Below are 26,159 nucleotides of genomic sequence, written 5' to 3'. Positions count from 1 at the left end.
GTCCTGAGGAAGGGCATGACCTTTACCTCCAGTAATGTCAGCAATAATTTCCTTCAAACCAGGCCCGAATAGGGTCTGCCCCTTGAAGGGAATGTTAAGTAGTTTGGACTTTGAAGTCACGTCAGCTGACCAAGATTTAAGCCATAGCGCCCTACGCGCCTGGATGGCAAATCCAGAATTCTTAGCCGTTAGTTTAGTCAAATGAACAATGGCATCAGAAACAAAAGAATTAGCTAGCTTAAGTGCTCTAAGCTTGTTAAGTATGTCCTCCAATGGAGTCGTTGTCTGTAAAGCCTCTTCCAGAGACTCAAACCAGAACACCGCAGCAGCAGTGACAGGAGCAATGCTTGCAAGGGGCTGCAGGATAAAACCTTGTTGAATAAACATTTTCTTAAGGTAACCCTCTAATTTTTTATCCATAGGATCTGAAAAAGCACAGCTGTCCTCGACAGGGATAGTAGTACGCTTTGCTAAAGTAGAAACTGCTCCCTCCACCTTAGGGACCGTCTGCCATAAGTCCCGTGTGGTGGCGTCTATGGGAAACATTTTTCTAAAAATAGGAGGGGGGGAAAACGGTACACCGGGTCTATCCCACTCCCTATTAATAATTTCTGTAAACCTTTTAGGTATTGGAAAAACCTCAGTACACGCCGGCACTGCAAAGTATTTATCCAGTCTACATAATTTCTCTGGCACTGCAATTGTGTCACAGTCATTCAGAGCAGCTAAAACCTCCCTAAGCAAAACACGGAGGTTCTCAAGCTTAAATTTAAAAGTAGAAATATCAGAATCAGGTTTCCCTGAGTCAGAGATATCCCCCACAGATTGAAGCTCTCCTTCCTCAGCTTCTGCATATTGTGAGGCAGTATCAGACATAGCTCTTAAAGCGTCTGCATGCTCTGTATTACGCCTAACACCAGAGCTATCATGCTTTCCTCTAAGTTCAGGTAGTCTGGCTAATACCGCTGACAGTGTATTATCCATGACTGCCGCCATGTCTTGTAAAGTAATCGCTATGGGCGTGCTTGATGTACTTGGCGCCATTTGAGCGTGAGTCCCTTGAGCGGGAGTCAAAGGGTCTGACACGTGGGGAGAGTTAGTCGGCATAACTTCCCCCTTGCCAGAATCCTCTGGTGATAAATTTTTTAAAGACAAAAGCTGATCTTTATTGTTTAACCCCTTAACGACCGAGGACGTGCAGGGTACGTCCTCAAAAAAAAGGCAGTTAACGCCTGAGGACGTACCCTGCACGTCCTCGGTGTGGAAAGCAGCTGGAAGCGATCCTGCTCGCTTCCAGCTGCTTTCCGGTTATTGCAGTGATGCCTCGATATGGAGGCATCCTGCAATAACCTTTCTAAGCCATCCGGTGCAGAGAGAGCCACTCTGTGGCCCTCTCTGCACCGGAGATCGTGGCTTTACAGTGCGTTTGTGTGGGTGGGAGCCGAACCGGGAGGCGGGTGGCGGCCATCTATGGCCCTCGTGATGTGGAGGGGGGCGGGATCGTGGGCCGGTATGCCAGGGCCGCGCACTGACGCGCGCACGTGCACGGGAGGGTGGGGGCGGGCGCGTGCACGGGGAGGGGAGCGGGTGGGAACCGCTACACACAGAAAAAAAAGTTCAGGAAAATAAAAAAAAATGTAAAATAAATGTTATAAAAAAGCAATCATTTAGGTGGTGGGGGTTGGTCTGTGGGGAGGGGGGAAGCTACACTACAGAAAAACCGGGGGAAAAAATAAAAAAACAACATATTTCCTTGCAAACTGGGTACTGGCAGACAGCTGCCAGTACCCAAGATGGCCCCCAATAAGGCAGAGGGGAGGGTTAGAGAGCGGGTTTTGGGGGGGGATCAGGGAGGTTGGGGGCTCAGGGGGGATCCTACACAGTAGCATATGTAAATATGCTAAAAAAAAAATTTTTATTATTTTTAAAAAACCCTTTTATTTTAGTACTGGCAGACTTTCTGCCAGTACTTAAGATGGCGGGGACAATTGTGGGGTGGGGGAGGGAAGGAAGCTGTTTGGGAGGGATCAGGGGGTGGGATGTGTCAGGTGGGAGGCTGATCTCTACACTAAAGCTAAAATTAACCCTGCAAGCTTCCTACAAACTCCCTAATTAACCCCTTCACTGCTAGCCATAATACACGTGTGAGGCGCAGCAGCATTTAGCGGCCTTCTAATTACCAGAAAGCAACGCCAAAGTCATATATGTCTGCTATTTCTGAACAAAGGGGATCCCAGAGAAGCATTTACAACCATTTGTGCCATAATTGCACAAGCTGTTTGTAAATAATTTCAGTGAGAAACCTAAAATTGTGAAAAATTTAAAGTTTTTTTTAATTTGATCGCATTTGGCGGTGAAATGGTGGCATGAAATATACCAAAATGGGGCTAGATCAATACTTGGGGTCGTCTACTACACTACACTAAAGCTAAAATTAACCCTACAAGCTCCCTACATGCTCCCTAATTAACCCCTTAACTGCTGGGCATAATACACGTGTGGTGCGCAGTGGCATTTAGCGGCCTTCTAATTACCAAAAAGCAACGCCAAAGCCATATATGTCTGCTATTTCTGAACAAAGGGGATCCCAGAGAAGCATTTACAAGCATTTATGCCATAATTGCACAAGCTGTTTGTAAATAATTTCAGTGAGAAACCGAAAGTTTGTGAAAAAATTTGTGAAAAAGTGAACGATTTTTTGTATTTGATTGCATTTGGCGGTGAAATGGTGGTATGAAATATACCAAAATTGGCCTAGATCAATACTTTGGGATGTCTTCTAAAAAAAAATATATACATGTCAAGGGATATTCAGGGATTCCTGAAAGATATTAGTGTTCTAATGTAACTAGCGCTAATTTTGAAAAAAAAATGTGTTTGGAAATAGCAAAGTGCTACTTGTATTTATGGCCCTATAACTTGCAAAAAAAGCAAAGAACATGTAAACATTGGGTATTTCTAAACTCAGGACAAAATTTAGAAAGTATTTAGCATGGGTGTTTTTTGGTGGTTGTAGATATGTAACAGATTTTGGGGGTCAAAGTTAGAAAAAGTGTGTTTTTTTCCATTTTTTCCTCATATTTTATAATTTTTTTTATAGTAAATTATAAGATATGATGAAAATAATGGTATCTTTAGAAAGTCCATTTAATGGCGAGAAAAACGGTATATAATATGTGTGGGTACAGTAAATGAGCAAGAGGAAAATTACAGCTAAACACAAACACTGCAAAAATGTAAAAATAGCCTTGGTCCCAAACGGACAGAAAATGGAAAAGTGCTGTGGTCATTAAGGGGTTAAAGTGAAATCAATACATTTAGTACACATTCTCATATGGGGTTCCACCATGGCTTTTAAACATAATTAACAAGGGGTTTCCTCTATGTCAGACATGTTTGTACAGACTAGCAATGAGACTAGCAAGCTTGGAAAAACTTTAAATCAAGTTAACAAGCAAATATAAAAAATGGTACTGTGCCTTTAAGAGAAACAAATTTTGTCAAAATTTGAAAAACAGTGAAAAAAGGCAGTAAATCAAACGAAATTTTTACAGTGTATGTAATAGGTTAGCAGAGCATTGCACCCACTTGCAAATGGATGATTAACCCCTTAATGCAAAAAACGGATCAAAAAAACGAAATAAACGTTTTTTAAACAGTCACAACAACTGCCACAGCTCAACTGTGGCCCTACCTTCCCCAATAAACGACTTTTGAAGCCTTTAGAGCCCTTCAGAGATGTCCTAGAGCATGCAGGGAACTGCTGAGGGAAGCTGAATGTCTCTGTCTGTAATTTTAACTGCGCAAAAAAGTGCTAAAATAGGCCCCTCCCACTCATAGTACAACAGTGGAAAGCCTCAGGAAACTGTTTCTAGGCAAAAATCAAGCCAGCCATGTGGAAAAAACTAGGCCCCAATAAGTTTTATCACCAAAGCATATATAAAAATGATTAAACATGCCAGCAAACGTTTTATATTACCATATTATCAGAGTATATATCTCTGGTAGTAAGCCTGATACAAGTCGCTATTAAATCACTGTTTTTAGGCTTAACTTACATTAATCAGGTACCAGCAGCATTTTCTAGTCCCTAGAAAAACTTAAAACTGCACATACCTCAATAGCAGGATTACCTGCACGCCATTCTCCCTCTGAAGTTACCTCACTCCTCAGGCATATGTGAGAACAGCAGTGGATCTTAGTTACAAGCTGCTAAGATCATAGAAAACGCAGGCAGATTCTTCTTCTAAATACTGCCTGAGATAAAATAGTACAACTCCGGTACTATTAGAAAATAACAAACTTTTGATTGAAGAAAAAACTAACTATATTTCACCACACTCCTCTTACTACCTCCATCTTTGTTGAGAGTTGCAAGAGAATGACTGGATATGGCAGTTAGGGGAGGAGCTATATATAATAGCTCTGCTGGGGGTGATCCTCTTGCAACTTCCTGTTGGGAAGGAGAATATCCCACAAGTAATGGATGATCCGTGGACTGGATACCCCTTACAAGAGAAAATGAAATTCGAGGACACTAGTAGACTGCAGATTGACAGTCAAAACAGTGATGATTGACAATTTTTGCAATGCTGTTAAAATAAATATGATTGCTGGCACTAATTGGCTAGTTGGGCCTGGCACACAGGCTGGCAGGCAGGAGGAAAGTGCAATTCAATGGCACGAGAAAACTGAGGATTCAGAATAACAAGCAAAAATTTTTACATTTTAATTATTAACAATACTGTGACAACAAATATGATTGGTGTAAATAGTTGGCAAGTCGGCCTGGCACACAGGCCTGGCAGGCAGGAGGAAAGTGCAATTCAATGGCACGAGCAAACTAAGGATTCAGAATAACAATCCAAAAATTTTTATTTTTAATTATTAACAATACTGTGACAACAAATAAGATTGGTGTAACTAGTTGGCAAGTCGGCCTGGAACACAGGCTGGCAGGCAGGAGAATGCAATTCAAGGACACTAGTAGACTGCAGATTGACAGTCAAAACAGTGATGATTGACAATTTTTGCAAGACTGTTAAAATAAATATGATTGCTGGCACTAATTTAGTTGGGCCTGGCACACAGGCTGGCAGGCAGGAGGGAAATGCAATTCAATGGCACGAGAAAACTGAGGATTCAGAATAACAATCAAAAATTTTTTAATTTTAATAATTAACAATACTGTGACAACAATTATGATTGGTGAAAATAGTTGGCAAGTCGGCCTGGCACACTGGCTGGCAGGCAGGAGGAAAGTGCAATTCAATGGCACGAGCAAACTGAGGATTCAGAATAACAATCAAAATTTTTTTAATTTAAATTATTAACAATACTGTGACAACAATTATGATTGGTGTAACTAGTTGGCAAATCGACCTGGCACACAGGCTGGCAGGCAGGAGGACAATGCAATTCAAGGGCACTAGGAGACTGCAGATTCACAGTCAAAACAGTGATGATTTACAATTTTTTCAAGACTGTTAAAAGAAATATGATTGCTAGCACTACTTGGCTAGTTGGGCCTGGCACACAGGCTGCCAGGCAGGAGGAAAGTGCGATTCAATGGCACGAGAAAACTGAGGATTCAGAATAACAATCAAATAATTTTTTATTTTAAATAATAACAATAATGTGACAACAAATATGATTGGTGTAACTAGTTGGCAAGTCGGCCTGGCACACAGGCTGGCAGGCAGGAGGGAACTGCACTTCAATGGCACTACTAGACTACAGATTCACAGTCAAAAAAGTGATAATTTACAATTTTTTCAATACTGTTTAAACAACTATAATTGGTGGCACTAAATGGCTAGTTGGGACAGGCACACAGGCTGCCAGGCAGGAGGAAACTGCAATTCAATGGCACTAGGAGACTGAAGATTTGCAGTTAAAAAAATTATGATTTAAAAATGTTTATATACTGTTACAAGAAATATGATTGGTGGCACTAATTGGCTAGTTGGGCGTGGCACACAGGCTGGCAGGCAGGAGGAAAGTGCAATTCAATGCAACAAGCCAAATGATGAATCACAATCGAACAATGTTTAATTTTAAATATTAACAATACTGTTACAACAACTATGATTGCTTGCCCTAATTGGCTAGTTTGGGCCTGGCACACAGGCTGGCAGGCAGGAGGGAACTGCAATTCAATGGCACTACTAGACTGCAGATTCACAGTCAAAAAAGTGATGATTCACAATGTTTTCAATACTGTTACAACAACTATGATTGGTGGCACTAATTGGCTAGTTGGGCCTGGCACACAGGCTGGCAGATATGAGTCATGGCTGGTAGGTAGGGCAGCAATTTAACACAGTATGTGGTGTAAGTGAGAAAAACACAGGCCTGATAGAAAATTAAGTTAGATTACACTAGCAAAATAATTTAAAATTTTAAACTGCAATTCAATGGCACTAGGAGACTGAATATTTGCAGTCAAAAAAAATATGATTTTAAATTTTTTATATACTGTTACAAGAATTATGATTGGTGGCACAAATTGGCTAGTTGGGCCTGGAAAACACGCTGGCAGGCAGGAGGAAAGTGCAATTCAATGGCACGAGCAAACTGATGAATCACAAGCGAAAAATTTGTAATTTTAAAGATTAACAATACTGTTACAACAACTATGATTGGCGGCACTAATTGGCTAGTTGGGCCTGGCACACAGGCTGGCAGGCAGGAGGGAACTGCAATTCAATGGCACTACTAGACTGCAGATTCACAGTCAAAAAAGTGATGATTCACAATGTTTTCAATACTGTTACAACAACTATGATTGGTGGCACTAATTGGCTAGTTGGGCCTGGCACACAGACTGGCAGATATGAGTCGTGGCTGGTAGGAAGGGCAGCAATTTAACACAGTATGCTGTGTAAGTGAGAAAAACATAGGCCTGATAGAAAATTAAGTTAGATTACACTAGCAAAATAATTTAAAATTTTATATTTTAATATTAAAATAATGTTAAGAAGTGCACTGCACATATGAGTGGTCGCACTGGCTGGCTGCTATGTAGGGCAGCAATTAACAACAGTATTCTGTGTAAGTCAGATAGACAGTTAGACACAGGCCTGATAAAAAATAAAATTAGATTACACTAGCAAAATGATTTAAAGATTTTTTTTGGGAATTTAAAGAAAATGGTTAAGCACATATGAGTCGTGGCTGATAGCCTTGGAAGGGCAGCTATTAAAAACAGTAGGCTCTGTAAGTCAGATACACACACGCCTGATAGAAAATACTATTAGATTACACTAGAAAAATGATTTAATTTTTTTTTTTTGGGGGGGGAATTAAAAAAAGGTTAAACACATATGAGTCATGGCTCATAGACTAGGGAGGGCAGCAAGTAAACACAGTATGCTCTGTATGTCAGCAAAACACACAGGCCTGAAAGAAAATGATATTAGATTACACTAACAAAAAAATTTAATTTTTTTTTTTTTATATTTAAAATAAGGTGCAGAAGATATGAGTGGTGGCTGCGTGGCACAGAGCAATTAACCAAAAGACTGAAAAAAATGAAGTATATTAATGCTGTGTGAGCCTGACAGACACAGGCCTGATAGAAAATGTAATTAGATTACACTAGCAAAATGATTTAAATTTTTTTTTTAAATTTAAAATAATGTTATAAACGGATATTAAAACTGGTGGCTGGCACAGAGCAATGAACCAGAGTATATGCTGTGTGACACAGGCCTGATAGAAAATGAAAATAAATTACACTAGCAAAATAATTAAAAAAATTTGTTGGTTAAATTTAAACTAATGTTGTTAGGCAGATATCAGTGGTGGCAGTAATCACAGCATATGCTGTGAGCTACACACAGGCTGAAAGCCAGGCAAATGCTAATAAAAATACGAGAAAAAAAAAAAACGGCTCGAATTATAGCCCTAAAAAGGGCTTTTTGGGGTGCTGTCCTTGCAGCAGAGATGACATGAGTCCTTCTGGACTGTAGTGGACACTAAATACACTAGCCTAGCTATCTATTTCCCTATACAGGGAGTGCAGAATTATTAGGCAAGTTGTATTTTTGAGGATTAATTTTATTATTGAACAACAACCATGTTCTCAATGAACCCAAAAAACTCATTAATATCAAAGCTGAATATTTTTTGGAAGTAGTTTTTAGTTTGTTTTTAGTTTTAGCTATTTTAGGGGGATATCTGTGTGTGCAGGTGACTATTACTGTGCATAATTATTAGGCAACTTAACAAAAAACAAATATATACCCATTTCAATTATTTATTTTTACCAGTGAAACCAATATAACATCTCAACATTCACAAATATACATTTCTGACATTCAAAAACAAAACAAAAACTAATCAATGACCAATATAGCCACCTTTCTTTGCAAGGACACTCAAAAGCCTGCCATCCATGGATTCTGTCAGTGTTTTGATCTGTTCACCATCAACATTGCGTGCAGCAGCAACCACAGCCTCCCAGACACTGTTCAGAGAGGTGTACTGTTTTCCCTCCTTGTAAATCTCACATTTGATGATGGACCACAGGTTCTCAATGGGATTCAGATCAGGTGAACAAGGAGGCCATGTCATTAGATTTTCTTCTTTTATACCCTTTCTTGCCAGCCACGCTGTGGAGTACTTGGACGCGTGTGATGGAGCATTGTCCTGCATGAAAATCATGTTTTTCTTGAAGGATGCAGACTTCTTCCTGTACCACTGCTTGAAGAAGGTGTCTTCCAGAAACTGGCAGTAGGACTGGGAGTTGAGCTTGACTCCATCCTCAACCCGAAAAGGCCCCACAAGCTCATCTTTGATGATATCAGCCCAAACCAGTACTCCACCTCCACCTTGCTGGTGTCTGAGTCGGACTGGAGCTCTCTGCCCTTTACCAATCCAGCCATGGGCCCATCCATCTGGCCCATCAAGACTCACTCTCATTTCATCAGTCCATAAAACCTTAGAAAAATCAGTCTTGAGATATTTCTTGGCCCAGTCTTGACGTTTCAGCTTGTGTGTCTTGTTCAGTGGTGGTCGTCTTTCAGCCTTTCTTACCTTGGCCCTGTCTCTGAGTATTGCATACCTTGTGCTTTTGGGCACTCCAGTGATGTTGCAGCTCTGAAATATGGCCAAACTGGTGGTAAGTGGCATCTTGTTAGCTGTACACTTGACTTTTCTCAGTTCATGGGCAGTTGTTTTGCGCCTTGGTTTTTCCACACGCTTCTTGCGACCCTGTTGACTATTTTGAATGAAACGCTTGATTGTTCGATGATCACGCTTCAGAAACTTTGCAATTTTAAGAGTGCTGCATCCCTCTGCAAGATATCTCACTATTTTTTACTTTTCTGAGCCTGTCAAGTCCTTCTTTTGACCCATTTTGCCAAAGGAAAGGAAGTTGCCTAATAATTATGCACACCTGATATAGGGTGTTGATGTCATTAGACCACACCCCTTCTCATTACAGAGATGCACATCACCTAATATGCTTAATTGGTAGTAGGCTTTCGAGCCTATACAGCTTGGAGTAAGAGAACATGCATAAAGAGGATGATGTGGTCAAAATACTCATTTGCCTAATAATTCTGCACTCCCTGTAATGTCAGCAGCACAAAAACAACACGTCCTCTCACTAAGAAAGCAAGGTCGTTATGAGTCTAAAATGGCGGCTTCCAAGGAGCTGGGAGGGTCTGTGAGGGAGTGTCTGATGTTGATTGGCTCTAATGTGTCAGAAGGCTGTGACATACAGGGTCAAAGTTTCCTCAATGATGACACATAGGGGGAGGATCGAACATCACATGTGTTCGCCCACAGCCGCGAACGCGAACATACTATGTTCGCCGTGAATCGTTCGCGGGCGAACAGTTCGGGACATCACTAATTAGGGGTTAATAATATTTAACTAGTAGACATGTGGAAATGGAGAGGTAGAGTTCAAGAGGCATTGTCCTTAGAAAGATATTTTTATTTCAAAACAAATCGCTTAAACTTTTATAATAACATGGTGTTCTTTTGGGACACATATATGGGAAAGACAGATGAAGACCTACACCAAAATTAAATTAAATTGGAAACCAGATGATACTCTATACAGGGACCCTGGGGTAAGAAGGGGAACTGAAGCATAAATATGCTTGCATCTCATTTATTTAAATACACCAGTTGGAGCAATCGCTTTTCAAGTGCCAAGGTTATTAAGATCTAAATAATGGTAGATCTCTGCAATTTATTGTTTATTGTTTATTGTTATTGTTATTGGTCTAATACTTGTAATGTATTTCTAGATATTAAAAAAGAATTGTTAAAGCAATAAGTTCTGACCTAGAACGAATGGACAAGACAAGAACATCTATGTTGTACCAGTTCTGGGCTACAATAGTACATGCAATACTCTCACCTACTGATGGTGATATCATGGACTTGGATTCAGGCTAAGTGACAAATACACTGTTAAATTTTTTGTATGAATAACTATATTGTATATCTGGAAAACTATAATAAAGAAATAATAAAGAAAAAAAATATTATTTAACTAGTGTTTGCGATGCGGGAGTGCGGCGGTTTAGGAGTTAATATGTTTATTATAGTGGTGGCGATGTCCGGAGCAGCAGATTATGGGTTAATAAATGTATTATAGTGTTTGCGATGGGCCTTGGTTTAGGGGTTAATAGGTAGTTTATCGGTGTCAGTGTACTTTGTAACACTTTAGTTATGAGTTTTATGCTACAGCTTTGTAACGTAAAACCCATAACTACTGACTTTAGATGGCGGTACGAATCTTGTCGGTATAGGCTGTACTGCTCACTTTTTGACCTCCCAGGCAAAGCTCGTAATACCGGAGCTATGGAGGTCACATTGAAAAAGGACTTTTTGAAAGTTGCGGTAGTTACGTTGCATTACGGCCAAAAAAGTGTGCGGTACACCTATACCTGCAAGACTCGTAATAGCAGCGGTAGTGAAAAAGCAGCGTTATGAAGCTTTTTCACTCATAGTGCAAAACTCGTAATCTGGCCGAATAATAAGTAATAATAAAATACGATGGTAAATATCTTACTGTGTGTTGATCTTATGTTTACGCAACAGTATAAAGAAACTGACACTTTTTACCAAAGAGAGAACAAAATGCTGATATTCAAAATTCTAGTATATAATAAACATAATATATGTTATAATAGTGTTTGTGCTTTAGTGAGGTAGTAAAATACTCAATACTAAATCTATGAGGATTACATTTTGATTTTTTTTGTTGAGGTGTGCACAAACTTAAATTTCTTGTTTGTCGGGTTGTGGAAAAACCTTCATTTCCTTTTGGAGCCGTGTGTGTTAGTATGTAACAATTGTAACTTATACAGTTAGAAGGTTTTATAGTCAGGGTTTGGGGTGTTATGGGTGCGGTTTTGTAGGCAGGGTTTGTGGTGTTATGGGTGCGGTTTTATAGGCAGGGTTAATGGTGTTATGGGTGTGGTTTTGTAGTCAGGGTTGGTGGTGTTATGGGTGCGGTTTTATAGGCAGGGTTGGGGGTGTTATGGGTGCAGTTTTATAGGCAGGGTTGGTGGTGTTATGGGTGCGGTTTTATAGGCAGGGTTGGTGGTGTTATGGGTGCGGTTTTATAGGCATGGTTGGTGGTGTTATGGGTGCGGTTTTATAGGCAGGGTTGGGGTGCTATGGGTGCAGTTTGTTGGGCAAAACCTGGTTTCACTTTGAAAATTGGGACATTTCCAGGAAGGTAAAGCTGCAGGAGGGTTAGTAAAGCAGAGCTCCAAAACCGTGATGGTGGTGAGCGCTGTATAAATCTAGGATCATTCGGTGCCCACTACAAAATGTATACTTACTGCGAGTCAGCGTTCTTTTCTGAGAAAACTCGAAGGCAAAAATCTGCATCCTGATTAGGATTATACGTGTGAGGGACAATGATGTATTCTCCAACAGGCAGCTGGAATCGTTTGGAAACTTCACGGTAATCTCTGTAGCCTGACTGAGCCACTTCTTTATTCTTCTTTAGAAATTCCTTGGTTATTTGGAAATCTTGTTTTTCATACTGACATACAGGAAATGTAAAAATAAAAAGGTATTAATACGAATTACAAATACTTTTTCTTTAACCTGCTATTTTTATATAATCAGTTAAATATATTGTTAAAAATAGGGATGTGGATTTGTCTAATTCAGCAGCAACTTACTGCCGAAGATGGTGGCTACCAGTGGCATTTGGCTCTTTTTGGAGCCGGATTTCTTCTTGTGGAGAAAAGGGTCAGTCTACTCCAGAATTATTATTGTTTAAAAAGATTTTGCATAACCAACACAGTTATATTAATATACTTTTTACCTCTGTAAATACCTTGTATCTAAGCCTCTGCAGACTGCCCCCTTATTTCAGTTCTTTAGACAGGTTTCTATTTTAGCCAATCAGTGCTGACTCCTAGGTAACTCCACGGGCGTGAGCACAATGTTATCTATATGGCACGCATGAACTAATGCCCTCTAGCTGTGAAAAACCTGTCAGATGCATTTAGATAAGAAGCGGCCTTCAAGGGCTTAGAAATTAGCATACGAGCCTACCTAGGTTTAGCTTTCATCTAAGAATACCAAGTGAACAAAGCAAATTTGAAGTACATTGGAAAGTTGTTTAAAATTTACATGCTCTATCTGAATCATCATCTATATTTTCACAGATCTCAATGTGCTGCACTTTCAGAAGATGAAATATGTCTCTGAAAACAGCTGAATGTCACTGTCAGCCACTTGTTTGCTACTGAATTAGATAAATGCACATCCCTAGTTAAAAAACACTAAAAGAAAACATTATCAGGCAGCAGGGGGCAAGTCAGCCGGCAATCACCACTTGTGATGCAGCATCACTTGATAAAATGTAACATTACAGAAGAACTCACTTAAGCAATCCTGCCCCCTGCGCTGTCATAACGAATTGTGCAAGAGCAGCACCTGTTAAATCACCCTGAACGAACAAGTTCCGGGTGATTTATACTTCTTAAAGGGATGTAAACCCCAAATTTTCCTTTTGTAATTCAGATAGAGTGTGTAATTTGAAAAAAAAAGTTCCAATTTACTTTTATTATCTAATTTGCTTGGTTCTCTTAGTATCCTTTTGTTGAAAAGCATACATAGTTAGGCTCATCAGCAGCAATGCACTACTGGGAGCTATTTGCGTATTAGTGGCTGCACATATATGCCTTTTTTCATTTGTTCACCCAACGTGTACATCTAGCTCCCAGTAGAGTGCATGACTGCTCACTTCAAAAAAGGATAGCAAGAGAAATTCGATAATAGAATTTGATAACAAAAGTAAACTGGAAAGTTGTTTGAAATTGTATGCTCTATCTGAAACATGAAAGAAAAATGTTGGGTTTTATATACCTTTAAATTCTCTCTCTCTATGCAATACTCTAAGGAATAGATTACAAATGGCGCTCAAACTATTTTGTTTTTTGTGATCGTTTGTGCTCCGTTTAAGTTGCGCTGATATTAAAAGTTAAGTGCAATCACACCAAAACCAACAGTATGTTCTACTATGAGAGCAATAGGTCAGGCAAACTCCTAGCTAGAGCACTGAAAAAAAAGAGACTAAAGTCCTACATAAATGAAATACAACAACCTAATCCCCCTGCCACCCTCAAAACAACAAACAATATTCTACAATCCTTTTACGATTACTATTTAACACTATACAACATTCAAAAAGACCCCTAGGTACACAAACCTTTCCCAGACCTATTATCTTACATCACGCAGGCTCAGTTACCTAACCTAACATCCGATCAACTCAACAACCTCAACAGTACCATTTCCCAACCAGAACTTCTTGCAGCCATCAAATCACTTAACAACAATGGCTTTACTGGAAAATACTACCACACCTTCTCCTCTCTACTCTTACCCCATCTCACTCAACTTTTTAATGACATAAGTGACACCAATCCCTTTCCGCAATCTATGCTAGAAGCACAAATTGTGGTAATCCCTAAACCAGGCAAACCCCCTACTACACTCGCAAACTTTAGACCGATATCCCTCCTAAACACGGATATCAAGTTGTATGCCAAAGTGTTATCCATTCGTATCAACACCATCCATCCTACCATCAATTATCCATATCAACCAGGCCGGATTCATCCCAAACAGAGAACATAAAGACAATACCACCAAAACAGATTAGATGGGAGATTCTTACAGATACCACTTAAACAATTTGGCTTCGACCAAACCTTTATAGGGAAAATGTTCTCTTTTTACAATAACCCCCAGGCAAAATTTAAGCTAAATGATACCCTATCCCTTCCATTCAATATCTCTATTGGCATGAAACAGGGCTGCCCCCTCTCCCCAATATTTGTCCTTGCTATGGAAGTACAATCCTCTCACATTAGGCGCAACACGGCCATCCACGGATTTAAAATAGCTCATCAGGAATATAAAGCTACCTTATATACTGATGACCTCTTCCTTACACTTACGCAACCACCCTTATCAATACCCCCCCCCATGCAAACAATTCCTACTTATGGCACCTTCTCTAACTTCAAGATTAATATCACTAAATCGAACTACTACCCATCGGACTAAACAATAAGGAACTCAAATCGATACAATCACTAGCCCACTTTCGTACACAACTCCACTCTATAAAATATCTAGGACTCCACATATCCCTGCACACTCACATAATCCTTGATTCAAACTTCAAAGCTGTATCCACTGTGACACACTCTCTCCTGAGATCCTGGAGCAGCAAACCCCTTTCGTGGCTTGGAAGGATTAACTCAGTTAAAATGATCCTCCTTCCCAAACTATTATACCTCTTCCAGACCCTACCAATCCCCATTCCAAAATCACTGATCTATAATCTACATAAGTCAATTATCTCATTCATATGCCAACACAAAAGGCCCCGAATAGCTACTGCCACACTGTTTCGCCCTAAGGAGTCGGGTGGACTTGGCATCCCAAATTTAGCACATTATAGACGTGCCACATTCTTTACTAGAATAATTCACTGGTGCAGAAAGTCGACTCATAAAGAATGGATCCTTTTAGAACATTTACTATCCAAAACTTACTACTTTGACAGTAAATGCTGGTTGCCCCCGAATAAGCGGAACCTACCAGCACACCTCCCAATAATTACAACAGAAACTTGTAAACTATGGGACATACACATCAAGCAATATAAACACATATCTTCAACACCCTCCCCACTAACCCACCTCACAGAGAACCCATATTTCCCCTTTCAACTACCCACTCAACCAACCTCATCACCCCATGTGTCCAAATATTCCCCCTTCCTCACAATCATTCAAAATGGGAAACCCAAACCTCAGCCAGAGATCACGCTTCTACTAGAAAACACATGCATTAACTGGTTCAGATACCAGCAAATCTCGGATTTCCTTTTAAAACACCCCCAAAAAACCCTAATCTCCCATAACCTAACCAGCTTTGAAAGCATTTGCATCAACGACACTTTAAATAAAGTCCTCCTATCTTTCGCACATCAACTACTCATGTAAACATACAAAGCATCTCTCCCATCACTCACAATGAAATGGGAGAGAGAAATTGGCACCACCCTAACTCATAAAGAATGGCTAAAAATCTTTACCTCCATGACCAAATTCTCATCTTCCATATAAGTTATGAAAATGAATGTCAAATTTTTATATAGGTGGTACTATACTCCATATCGACTGCATGCCATCCTCCCTGTGCTCTCACCAGAGTGCTGGAGAGGCTGTGGGGCAGATGGCACTCCTACGCACATCTGGTGGACATGCCTTACTGCTCAAGCATACTGGGAAGCTATCAAAACAGAATTTTATCTACAATCCTTGAACTAAATATCTGTTTTTTCCTTTTCAACAAATTCACCCCAATAAAATGTAAACTAAAATTAGCACTACTAACTATCATGGTAAACTCAGTAAAAAGGCTGATACCAAAAAATTGGAAATCAAGAAATCTTCCATCAATCTCTACCTAGAAGGAAATTACCTCCTTATGCCTCCAACTAGAAAAATACCATTATATATGCATTAAACAAATTGATGATTACCATTCAATCTACTTCCTTTAGGAAGAATATCTTAACCAGAAACCCAACCCACCTACAAATCATAACCTTCCGTCAGCTCCCTAGAGTTCGAAAAATATATATTACACAACACCAAGAGAACTGAAGAATCACCCATTTCCCCAAGTCAATTAACTATCCATACATACACTCTAATAAATAAAATCCAAGTTAATTCCTGCAAGAACCATGCCTTCTTACTGTATATCTTATGTAGTTTAAATTCACTTTTAAAAAGATTTATTTAATTTACAACCGAACTCTCTTTTGTAAAAAGAAAGCAGGTCTCACATTTATAAAACAATGGAGACTTGTTGTAATGGAAGTTGCCTTTTATTGTTTGTATTGATTATGTAATTTCAATAAAGGTTTTTTTAAAAAAAAAAAAAAGTTAAGTGCAATCACAATTTAAGCAAGAATCATTACCGCAATTTTAGAGCTGGTCTGTATATATCCATACCTATATAAAATTATATATATATATATATATATATATATATATATATATATATATATATATATAGGTATAAATATATATATGTTTAAATAAAACATCAGATATATGTAGAAATATTTATTTATGAATAAATAGAACATATTCTGTTACATAAATAACATTGGAATATGAAATATTCATATTTTCATGTCGGGTTAGCACTAATGAGAATATGTGATGGTGTTTGCGTGAGAGTGGGGTGTTTTTTTACACTTTTTTTTTCTCTATTGATTTTTGCGCTAGTCGGGCTAACGCTAGAGTTTATTTTCAAATTGAAATGCCAGCGCAACATCTTTATTCTAGTGGAGTTTTTGCTATTGCAGAAACGCAAAATACCGCTCCAGTTCTGATCTGGCCCTATATATTTTGCCTGCTTTTCATGTAATTTAAAATGATATAAATTCCACTTCCCAAGAGAAGCAAATTCTGTGAAATTCAGAACCCTGAAACTCCTGCATGCTGCCCTCTGATTGGCTGATATGTGTGGGTGCTTGTTTATATCTGTCCCTAATTATATATCTATAGATATATAGGTATAGATAGCTATTGTACATTAATATGATCAGATATATATAGTATGTATATATATATATATATATATATATTTAATAATAAAAAATACATTTTATTTCAATGTGAAGAGCATAGGAATGTAAAATATGCATAATGCGCATCAAGATCACATTCTCAAAATATTAAATAAAGAATATAAAAAATATTAATAATTATTAAAATTATGATACATACTGTAAAAAATATATAACCCGACATTGCATTAGACCTAAATTGCAAAACGCGAAGCGCGATACACATATTTTACATACCTAGGTTATTCACATAGAAATAAATTTAATTTATATTATTAAATATATATTTCTACATATATCAGATAATGTTAATGTAAAAGATATCCATACCTATATCTCTATAGGAATAGATATACAGGTATAGGTATACACACCTTTACTTTATGGAAAGCAGACTGCTCGCAGCTCCTGCTGTACATATCTCTGGACGCCTTGGGGTGCACGCAATGATTGGAGGAAGCCGGTTTCATCATTGCTGTGCTAAGTACAGCAGGAGCTGTGGGAGGAAGATCGCTGGTCTGCTGTCATTAAGAAAAAGGTAAGTATTTTTAAAAAGTTGCTTAAATGTAAAGTTTAATTAATTAAGGTGCTCTTGTTTTTAAGAGTATTTTTAAAAACCGGGTACTTTCTCATTAAACTTTACATTCACTTTAAATACATCTGTACACACATCTATATATACTGTATATATGTACACATATATATACTGTATATATAAACACACACACACATATTTAGACATGTATATGTATGTCTATATATACAATATAGCCCTTTGCAGTCAAACACCTTGTCATATACCATATACCTTTTAATCATCATAACTTTTTTTATATTTATATGAATAATTTTCATCAGATAGTGTTTATATGACTTTAACTGTAATTTACTATGCATTTATGTTGTGTTTAGTGCATTTTTTTTATAATGCACTACCCTTTAAAGGGCCACTGTAAGTAAATATTTTCTATGCCTGTTACTAACTAACTACCCCAAATACGCTTTTTATCAATAGCATTTCATTAACATATCTCTACCGTATATCAGAAATCTTGTCTGCAAATTTAATTGTTTTCCAAACCCACTCCGTGGGTATCCTTTGCTCTGTACCAATCCGTTTACAATACCTAGGTTTCAAAATGGCGCTTTAAACACAAAGTTATTGGTTTAAGTATTTTGAACACTCAGTGCTGAAAATAGTGGGCAGGATAACGTGACATCATCGGCGAATAAAAGATATAACTTTTAGAACGTTATAAAACTTAGTTTTGGAGAAAATATAGGTCAGTAGGTTTTAATTAATGTTTATTAACTTTAATATGTTAGTTGTTTAGCTTGAAAATTATAGCAGAAAGTAATCCTTTAAGCGAGGGTTTCAGTCGTGCTAACCGATGAGTGTAAAATGTGTATTCGTTCTTGCATTTGCTTTTACTTTCAACTTGTAATATGCATGCTTTTTCAAATGTACACCGAAACGCAATATCGCTTGCACTCAAGTTAGTGCGCCACTTGTTATCTAGCCCTTATTTTGCACACAGGTCTTTCCCAAAACAATGAATAAGAACTGAGGCATAAATACTTTTACATTTATTTGACGTTTTAGCCCCTTTTCCCTGTGTTTTTGAGTAGAATTTGATTTATTGTCCAGATACTGTGACTTTATTAAATATAGTTTAATAACAACAACATATTCTAAGGACAAGATTTATCAATTTGCGAGTGGACAGAATTCACACGTTGTGAGCCTGTCCACATCTTATCGCAAATTGTGGGGCGAATGTGTTCTCCATATTTATCATTGCACAAGGGAACACTCGTGCAATACTGCCCCCCTACCCACACGCAACCGATTGCGTGAAAGTAGGGCTTGTCAATTACCCCTATCAAATTAATTTGAGGTGATTTTCATCCACAAACTCCAGTTTGGCGGAAAGGGTTTACGAAGCAGCTCCTTCATAAATTTCAGTTGCAGGCTCAATTGAGCGATCCTGCAACTGATCGTGGAATTCACCTCATAATATATCTTGTCCTATATGTCTATTAAAACATATTTTCCTCAGAGCTGTTTGCAGCTGGGTAAAGAATTTATTTTTCCAAAGACCGTAGCAGTTTCTATCTGCAGGTTAACAGCAACAACGTACCTGTTCAGAGATCTGTAGAGAAAGCAACAAAAAAAGTATTAAGAATATGATTACAAGTATAGAAGTTTTAATATATCAGGTGTAGAAAAAAAAATCACAAATAAATCAAACTAGTTTATGAAGTTTACTGGGACAGTCTACTTCATAATTGTTATTGTTTAAAAAAATAGATAATCCCTTTTATTACCCATTCCCCAGTTTTGCAAAACCAACACGGTTATATTAATTTACTTTTTACCTCTGTGATTATCTTATATCTGAGCCTCTGCACACTGCCCTCTTATTTCAGTTCTTTTCACAGACTTGCATTTTAGCCAATCAGTACTGACTAATAAATAACTTCACGGGAGTGAGCACAATGTTTTCTATATGGCACATATGAACTAGCGCTGTTTAGCTGTAAAAAACTGTCAAAATGCATTGAGGTAAGAGGCAGCCTTCAAGGGCTTAGAAATTAATATATGAGCCTACCTAGGTTTAGCTTTCAACAAAGACTACCAAGAGAACAAAAGAAATTTGATGATAAAAGTAAATTGGAAGTTGTTTAAAATTGCCTGCCCTATCTAAATCATGAAAGGAAAGCTTAATTTTGAGCAGACTGTCCCTTTAAAGGGATAAAGAGACATTTTAGTGTAAAATGCTGAGGTTTAAAGGGACATGGAAGTGAAAATCTTTCATAATTCAAAGAGTGTACAATTTAAAAAATCCTTAAAGGGACACTAAACACCTGATGCAGATTCTGCAAACTAACTTCTGCTGTCAGTCCATAAATCTACTACAAATCTAGTAATAAAGGAATTCCCCCCGGAACTTGCGTAATCTAGGGGAGGGGACTTTTGACCTGGGGAGGAAGAGGCCCAGGATTGGTTGTTAGGTCTAGTGGAGGGGGGAGGAGTTTTTAGAAGGCAGGCTTAAGGGGCCGAGCGGGAAAGAAGCGGGAAATTACTTGACAGAATTTTTCTCTGGTGATTACAGCCCTTTCCCGCTCAGCTGGAGGATGGCATCACTAGAAGATATGATGGCTCAACCTAAAGAGACAGCTGAATCCCGAGGTCTGGCTTGGCTTGAAATCAGGCTCCGGTTGTTGCTGGATGGGGGTGAAGAGGATGTGAGAGAACAGGTGGAGTCAGGTTCACATCCATTTCGCAATTGCAGGTCAAGGCCTCCTGTCAGATTGAGTCCGGATGAAGCCGGGAGTGCTGGGGGAAGAAGGCGCCGCAGTGTGAGTCCCTCCTGGCAACGGAATTCAAAGAAGCCGACTTCTGCTCTGAAGGAGATTGCGGAGGTCCCTGTCTTGTCCCAACGGCAGAGCAGCATAGCGCAGGAGCAGAGACCCTTACTGAAGTCAGTTGGTAAGAGTTTGACGACAGGTAAGAGGCTAGAACATGGTCTGTTGGGGCCTGAAAGTGCTGAACTTCAATACAGTGTTCAACTGAGGCAGGACTTAGGTGACGGCCCGGTTGGGCCTGAGACAGTGTGTGAGGCCCCTACTTTGCCGTATACACAGCCGGTTTCTTCATCAGGGGTCAGGGTCCCCAGGGAGCAGTTAGGCCCTCAGGTTAGGGTGGTCTCGAGTGGGGAACTGCAGTTAAGGGGTTTTGTGGGCATGGAGGATGGAATGGTTTTCTCAGGTTCCCCCCTATTTAGGTGAAGAAGGGGAAGGTTGTCACCCATGGTCACGGGTAATGGGGATGATGATTGGGAGGAATTAGGCGATTTGTCCTTGGGGTTAGAATCCTCTGAGGAGGAGATGCACCCCCCTTCTCCCATTCAAATTAGGCCCCAGGGTCAGCTGGGAAGTATATTAGAAGGGTCAGTCCCATATATCCAAGGCCACGATTTTTGGGAATTCTAGGGTGGTTGGGTAATTGCGGTCCCAGGGTGATAAGGGTGTTTCAGTTAATCCTTCACTTTTGGGACACTGTATTGCAGATGACAGAAGAGTGGGGACACAGTCCCTTATTTCAAGTGGCCTGAGTAATTGGAGAACGGACGGCCAAGTGGGTGAATCCTCTGGCCTGCAGGAGTCATGGACAGAAACCATAAGGTTGGACATGGAGGACGGAGTTCAGCAGGATGAATGTACAGAAGGGGCGGCCTTGAGGGCGGTGAGTATGGCCAGATACTTTGGTCTAGGCCAGCAATTTAGGGGTGAGGGGAGCCATTTGCATTGTCAGAAGGAAGATTTCAGTAATAAGGGATGGCCAGTGAGGCCAAGTAGAGGTGGGCAGGCTGCAAGGGGCAGGCAACGTAGAAAGTATGCATCAGAGGATGTAGGGATGCTGGGTGTGGGTGGGTCAGCACCTAAGAAGGGACGGGGAAGGGTTACGGCCGTCTGTTGCAAATAAAAATGTTGTTGGGTCTGCAGGGGTAGGGGTTTTGTCTCAATTTTCTTTATTACAGGATCACACACTCAAAAGACAACAAGGGATACATACGGAACCCAGTAGTGGGGGGTTTCTGAGTATGCCGAGCACAACGGCTGAGGCCTGATTGGTTCAGCCCAGGCAGGATGGAGAAGCATGGACAGGTGAGAGTGGGTGTGCAGGGGTTGCTGCAGGTTCTAGTAGTCAAAGGAGTGTGTCTGAATGTGTGGGGGATTCTGTGTCAAGAAAAATAGTAGCTGGGTTACGGGAAATGTTGGCTAAGATTGAAGGGGCCAAAAAAAGGGGGCCTCCTTTAATTGCTAGTGCTTGGGTTCTCCCTGCCGCTTCTTTGAAGGGGGCAGGGTCTGGGGAATTGCCTTTGACTCAAAGTCCAAAGGAGGTTATTGTGATGGGGGATAAGACCCCTGGGGTACCATCAGTTGCCACAGGGTGTCCCACTGTTAAAGTACTCTGGGATTCGGAAATTAAAATAGCGGATACCACGTTGGTGCGATCCTGCCTTTGCTCCATTGGCCCTTTGGGCATGCACTTGATGGCAGAGATTAGCGGAAAGATATACAAAAAAGAGTTCATCGAGTTGGTTTCCCTGTTACCCTTAGATCAATCCTTTGAAATCTCTGAGGATTCTAAGAAGGATTTGGCTATAAAAGAGGAGGAGCGGAGAAACGTTACACAAAGTTACCAAAAACCTTCAGTAATTGGTTTCAGGCGTTCGTCATCTATGCGAGTGTGTTGGCGGGCAAGTTCCCTGACCAGGGTGCAGCGCTCTTTTGCTATTTAGATGAGATTGCTGCTGCGCAACGGACATACGGAGGGATAGCCTGGTGGGCCTATGATGAACAATTCCGGCAGCGACTATCGGTAAAACCGGACATGCGCTGGGATGATAGGGACATGGGGTTGTGGCTCAAAATCATGACCCCCCTCCAGAATGCACAGCCCTTTCCAGCTGGAGCCGGCAGTCAACTTCAAGGGGGATTGTCGGCAAGCATTAAAAAAGGAATTTGTTTTGCCTACAATGAAAAAGTGTGCAAATGGGGAGCCTCGTACAAATTCCGGCATGAGTGCTCGGGGTGCGGGGGGGCCCATGCCTTCTCTAGGTGCTTCCGAAAAGGTAAGGCCGGAGGGAACTCTGAGTTGCCTGAAAAGGAGGGCAACCCCGGTGAGGGTAAGCGCGATGGAGCGGTGGCTCGCCCAATATGCTAAAAGAAAAGGGTGTAGGGAGAAAGCTTTATTATTGTGGCATGGTTTTGAGTTTGGTTTCAGGATTCCATCTAATAAAGGGGTGGCTCATTTTAAGGGTAATTTAAAATCGGCTAGGGAGTGGCCAGGGGTTGTCCAGGCAAAACTTGACAAGGAAGTGGCATTGGGTAGAATGGCGGCTCCTTTCAAGGAACCTCTTATCCCTAACTTGCATATTTCCCCCCTCGGAAATGGTCCCTAAAAAAGACCCTGGCAAGTTCCGCATGATCCACCATCTGTCGTTTCCAATAGGGGTTTCGGTGAATGATGGCATTCCGGAGGAACTTGCATCGGTGTCTTACTCTTCGTTTGATTTGGCCACCAAACTCATAAAAGATGCGGGGCACAAGACATGCCTAGCTAAAATTGATATTGAGGCTGCTTTCCGGTTGTTGCCTGTTCAACCTACATCTCACTATTTATTGGGATGTCGATTCAGTGATTCTTTTTATGTGGACCTCTGCCTCCCGATGGGGTGTTCCATCTCGTGTTCACTCTTTGAGGTTTTTAGCACCTTTTTGGAATGGGTGATCAGGGCCCAGTCGGGGTACACATCAGTAGTTCACTACCTTGACGATTTCTTGTTCATGGGCCTGGCAGGAACGGATGTGTGTGTCCAATTGACGGATACTTGTTACCGAGTGGCCAATGATTTTAGAGCTCCGATTGCCAAAGAAAAATCTGAAGGACCTGTTACGGCCCTCAATTTCCTTGGAATTACCATTAATTCTGAGAGAATGGAGTGTCGGCTTCTGCTGGACAAGATTTGTGACATGGTGGGCATCATTCACCGTTTTTTGGGGATGTTGCCGATGTTTGCAACAATTCCTAAGTATACGGCCTCGGCTTGGTGGCCCGTTGTTGATGCATGGGGATGGATCCTTTTTGTCTCAATTCCAGTTCAGGGCGATTTTACATAAAGTTTTAATACGTTTGGGTTTGAATCCCGCTGAATTTGGTTCTCATTCATTTCGCATTGGGGCAGCTACTGAAGCTTCAGGGTTAGGGCTGGATGAGAAATTGGTTAAAAACATTGGGAGGTGGGGTTCTAAAAGATTTCATGTTTACATTCGCCCGGAATTAAGGTTGTGAGTGAATGATGCTTTGTTGTCTGTCTTGTTTCTTTTAGGAAGGAAGACCATTTGGGTGATAGGGCATTCCTACGTCTATTGGGCCAGGAATGAGGCAAGGAAGAGAGTAGACGGCCTTCAGTTGGGATGCCCCCCAGATCTCTGGGTGGTAAAATGGTTTGGAGTGTGGGGACATCAATGGGGTGGAGTGTTACCAATGTTTGTTGACTATTGTAAACAATTTCCCCCTCCGGACATATTGATTGTACATGCGGGTGGGAACGATTTAGGCTTTATGTCACAGAGGGTGTTGATGAGTAGAATCAAGAGAGATCTGGGAAGGATAAAGGACCTGTATCCGACAATTAGGATTGTTTGGTCTAATATTCTGCCGAGAATGGTTTGAAGAGCGGCATGGACTTTTATGTTGGAATGGAGCAGGAGGAAAGTTAATAAGTTGATTGGTTCATTTATCAGGCGGGTTGGGGGTACTGTAACACGTCACCCAGATTTGGATGAAGTCGGTCAAGGGGTGTTTTATCTGAAGGATGGAGTTTACCTTAATGAGTTTGGCTTGCAGCTGTTTCTGTTAGATTTGAAGGAAGTTCTAAAAGAACTGGTGGGTGTGGTGGGACTGGGCTGATGAATCAGGCCAGTTATTGGCGGGGGTGCTAGTTCCTTCACAGTAGAAAAAGGAATATGGACAAGTGAGTGGTGTGTTTACCAATTGCCTCTCAATGGGGTGGGAGTGCACGTGGTATATATTTATAGGGGCATGGGGTCCCCTAGGGAAAAATGGAAATACGATTTTGACGGGCTCAGCAATGAATTAGTTGGGTCCAGTGGAATGACGGCCATGTTACCAGTAAGGGAACTAGCACCACTTGATGGTACAGTTATGATATAATGAAATTTGATGACAAAGTTATTAATCACAATGTAGTGATGATTATTTATATAAGTGTTATTTATAAGTTATTTAAAGATTTATATTTAATAAAGGGGCTGCGGCCAATTTTATACCAAAGTTATGTCTCGGCTTATTTATTATTTGTGTGTTTGTAAAATAAGATAAGTAACGTGGGAGGGCCGGTGCTTGACGACTTAGAAGGTCAGGGATTTTTTGGCAGTCTGTGCAGCTTACCCCCATTGTATTTAACAAGAGTGTTGTTAAACAGAATGGTGATACTGAGCTTAATGCTGCTATGTATGCTGCCATGTTGTAATGCACGTTGCTCACAGGCACAGCAATCACGTGATGCACATGGCAGATAATCGTATTAATTAGTTTAGAATGCTCTATCACAGTGGTGCTAAGTGAGTGCTGTATTAGCTGTATAAACATTTTTCATATGTGCCTCATATTTATATAAATAAATATTCCGTTTGTGCATGCATTGTATTAATATCAATGAACTCAAAACTTTTTCTAAATTAGAAGAAATACATCTGCACTTTTGAGTGCACGGCTAGAGGAACTAGTGTTGTTTTAGCCACCAATCAGCAAGCGTTACCCAGGTGCTGAACCAAAATAGGCTTGCACCTAAGCTTACATTCATGCTTTTCAAATAAAGATACCAAGAGAATGAAGAAAATGGATAAATAGGAGTAAATTAGAAAGTTGCTTAAAATTGCATGCTCTATCTGAATAATGAAAGAAAAAAAATTGTGTTTCACGTCCCTTTTATGATTAACAAATGTTAGCAATTTTCCATTGCACGTCAGAGAGACTGGAGTTCCTTTGCAGGATTTAGTACCCGAACCTTTCAACATTCTACAAGATGGTTGGTTGATGAGTGTAGGGTCTTAAAGGGCCACTAAAGCCAAAATGACAGTTTCATGATTTAGATAAAGCATGCAAATTACAAACAACTTTCCAACATACTTCCATAATCAAAATCAGTACATGGGGGTCGATCCGATAAAAATCGTCGCCCGCAAAAGCCGGCGACGCCAATATTTGCGCTGGTTTGGTATCCTATATACAGCGTAACTTAGAAGTTACGCACGTATATTTCTGCCGTCGCCCGTAGTTTTTTGGGCCATAGGCAGGTATACCAAACCAGCGCAGTTTGGTATCCAATATACAGCGTAAGGACTTACGTGGCGAAAATGGAGAAATCTTACTCCATTTTTACCTCGCCACAAAAAGCAGCCGTAAGAAGCC

The 26,159-nt window shown here is 40.2% G+C and overlaps 1 protein-coding gene and 1 long non-coding RNA gene across 2 annotated transcripts in view; both read right to left on the bottom strand.

The window, feature by feature from the left end:
- Positions 1-17,612, bottom strand: part of LOC128658086 (uncharacterized) — a 64,494-nt gene extending 46,882 nt beyond the window's left edge. The window contains exons 1-2 of the long non-coding RNA XR_008402131.1: positions 17,527-17,612; positions 11,814-12,019 (exon numbers count right to left, since the gene is read on the bottom strand). This is a non-coding gene — a long non-coding RNA (uncharacterized LOC128658086). The remainder of the gene's footprint in view (positions 1-11,813; positions 12,020-17,526) is intronic.
- A 1,645-nt stretch (positions 17,613-19,257) lies between these two features.
- The window catches only part of LOC128658085 (calpain-8-like), a 128,852-nt gene continuing 121,950 nt past the window's right edge, over positions 19,258-26,159 (bottom strand). Inside the window, exon 11 of the mRNA XM_053712539.1 lies at positions 19,258-19,305. Within this exon, the coding sequence (XP_053568514.1) occupies positions 19,276-19,305 (30 nt within the window). The 3' untranslated portion in view covers positions 19,258-19,275. The remainder of the gene's footprint in view (positions 19,306-26,159) is intronic.

Source organism: Bombina bombina, chromosome 4 (genome assembly GCF_027579735.1).
Source record: "Bombina bombina isolate aBomBom1 chromosome 4, aBomBom1.pri, whole genome shotgun sequence".
Classification (NCBI taxonomy): domain Eukaryota; kingdom Metazoa; phylum Chordata; class Amphibia; order Anura; family Bombinatoridae; genus Bombina; species Bombina bombina.
Note: the sequence above shows the minus strand (reverse complement) of the source record. Positions and strands in the feature narration are given on the sequence as shown.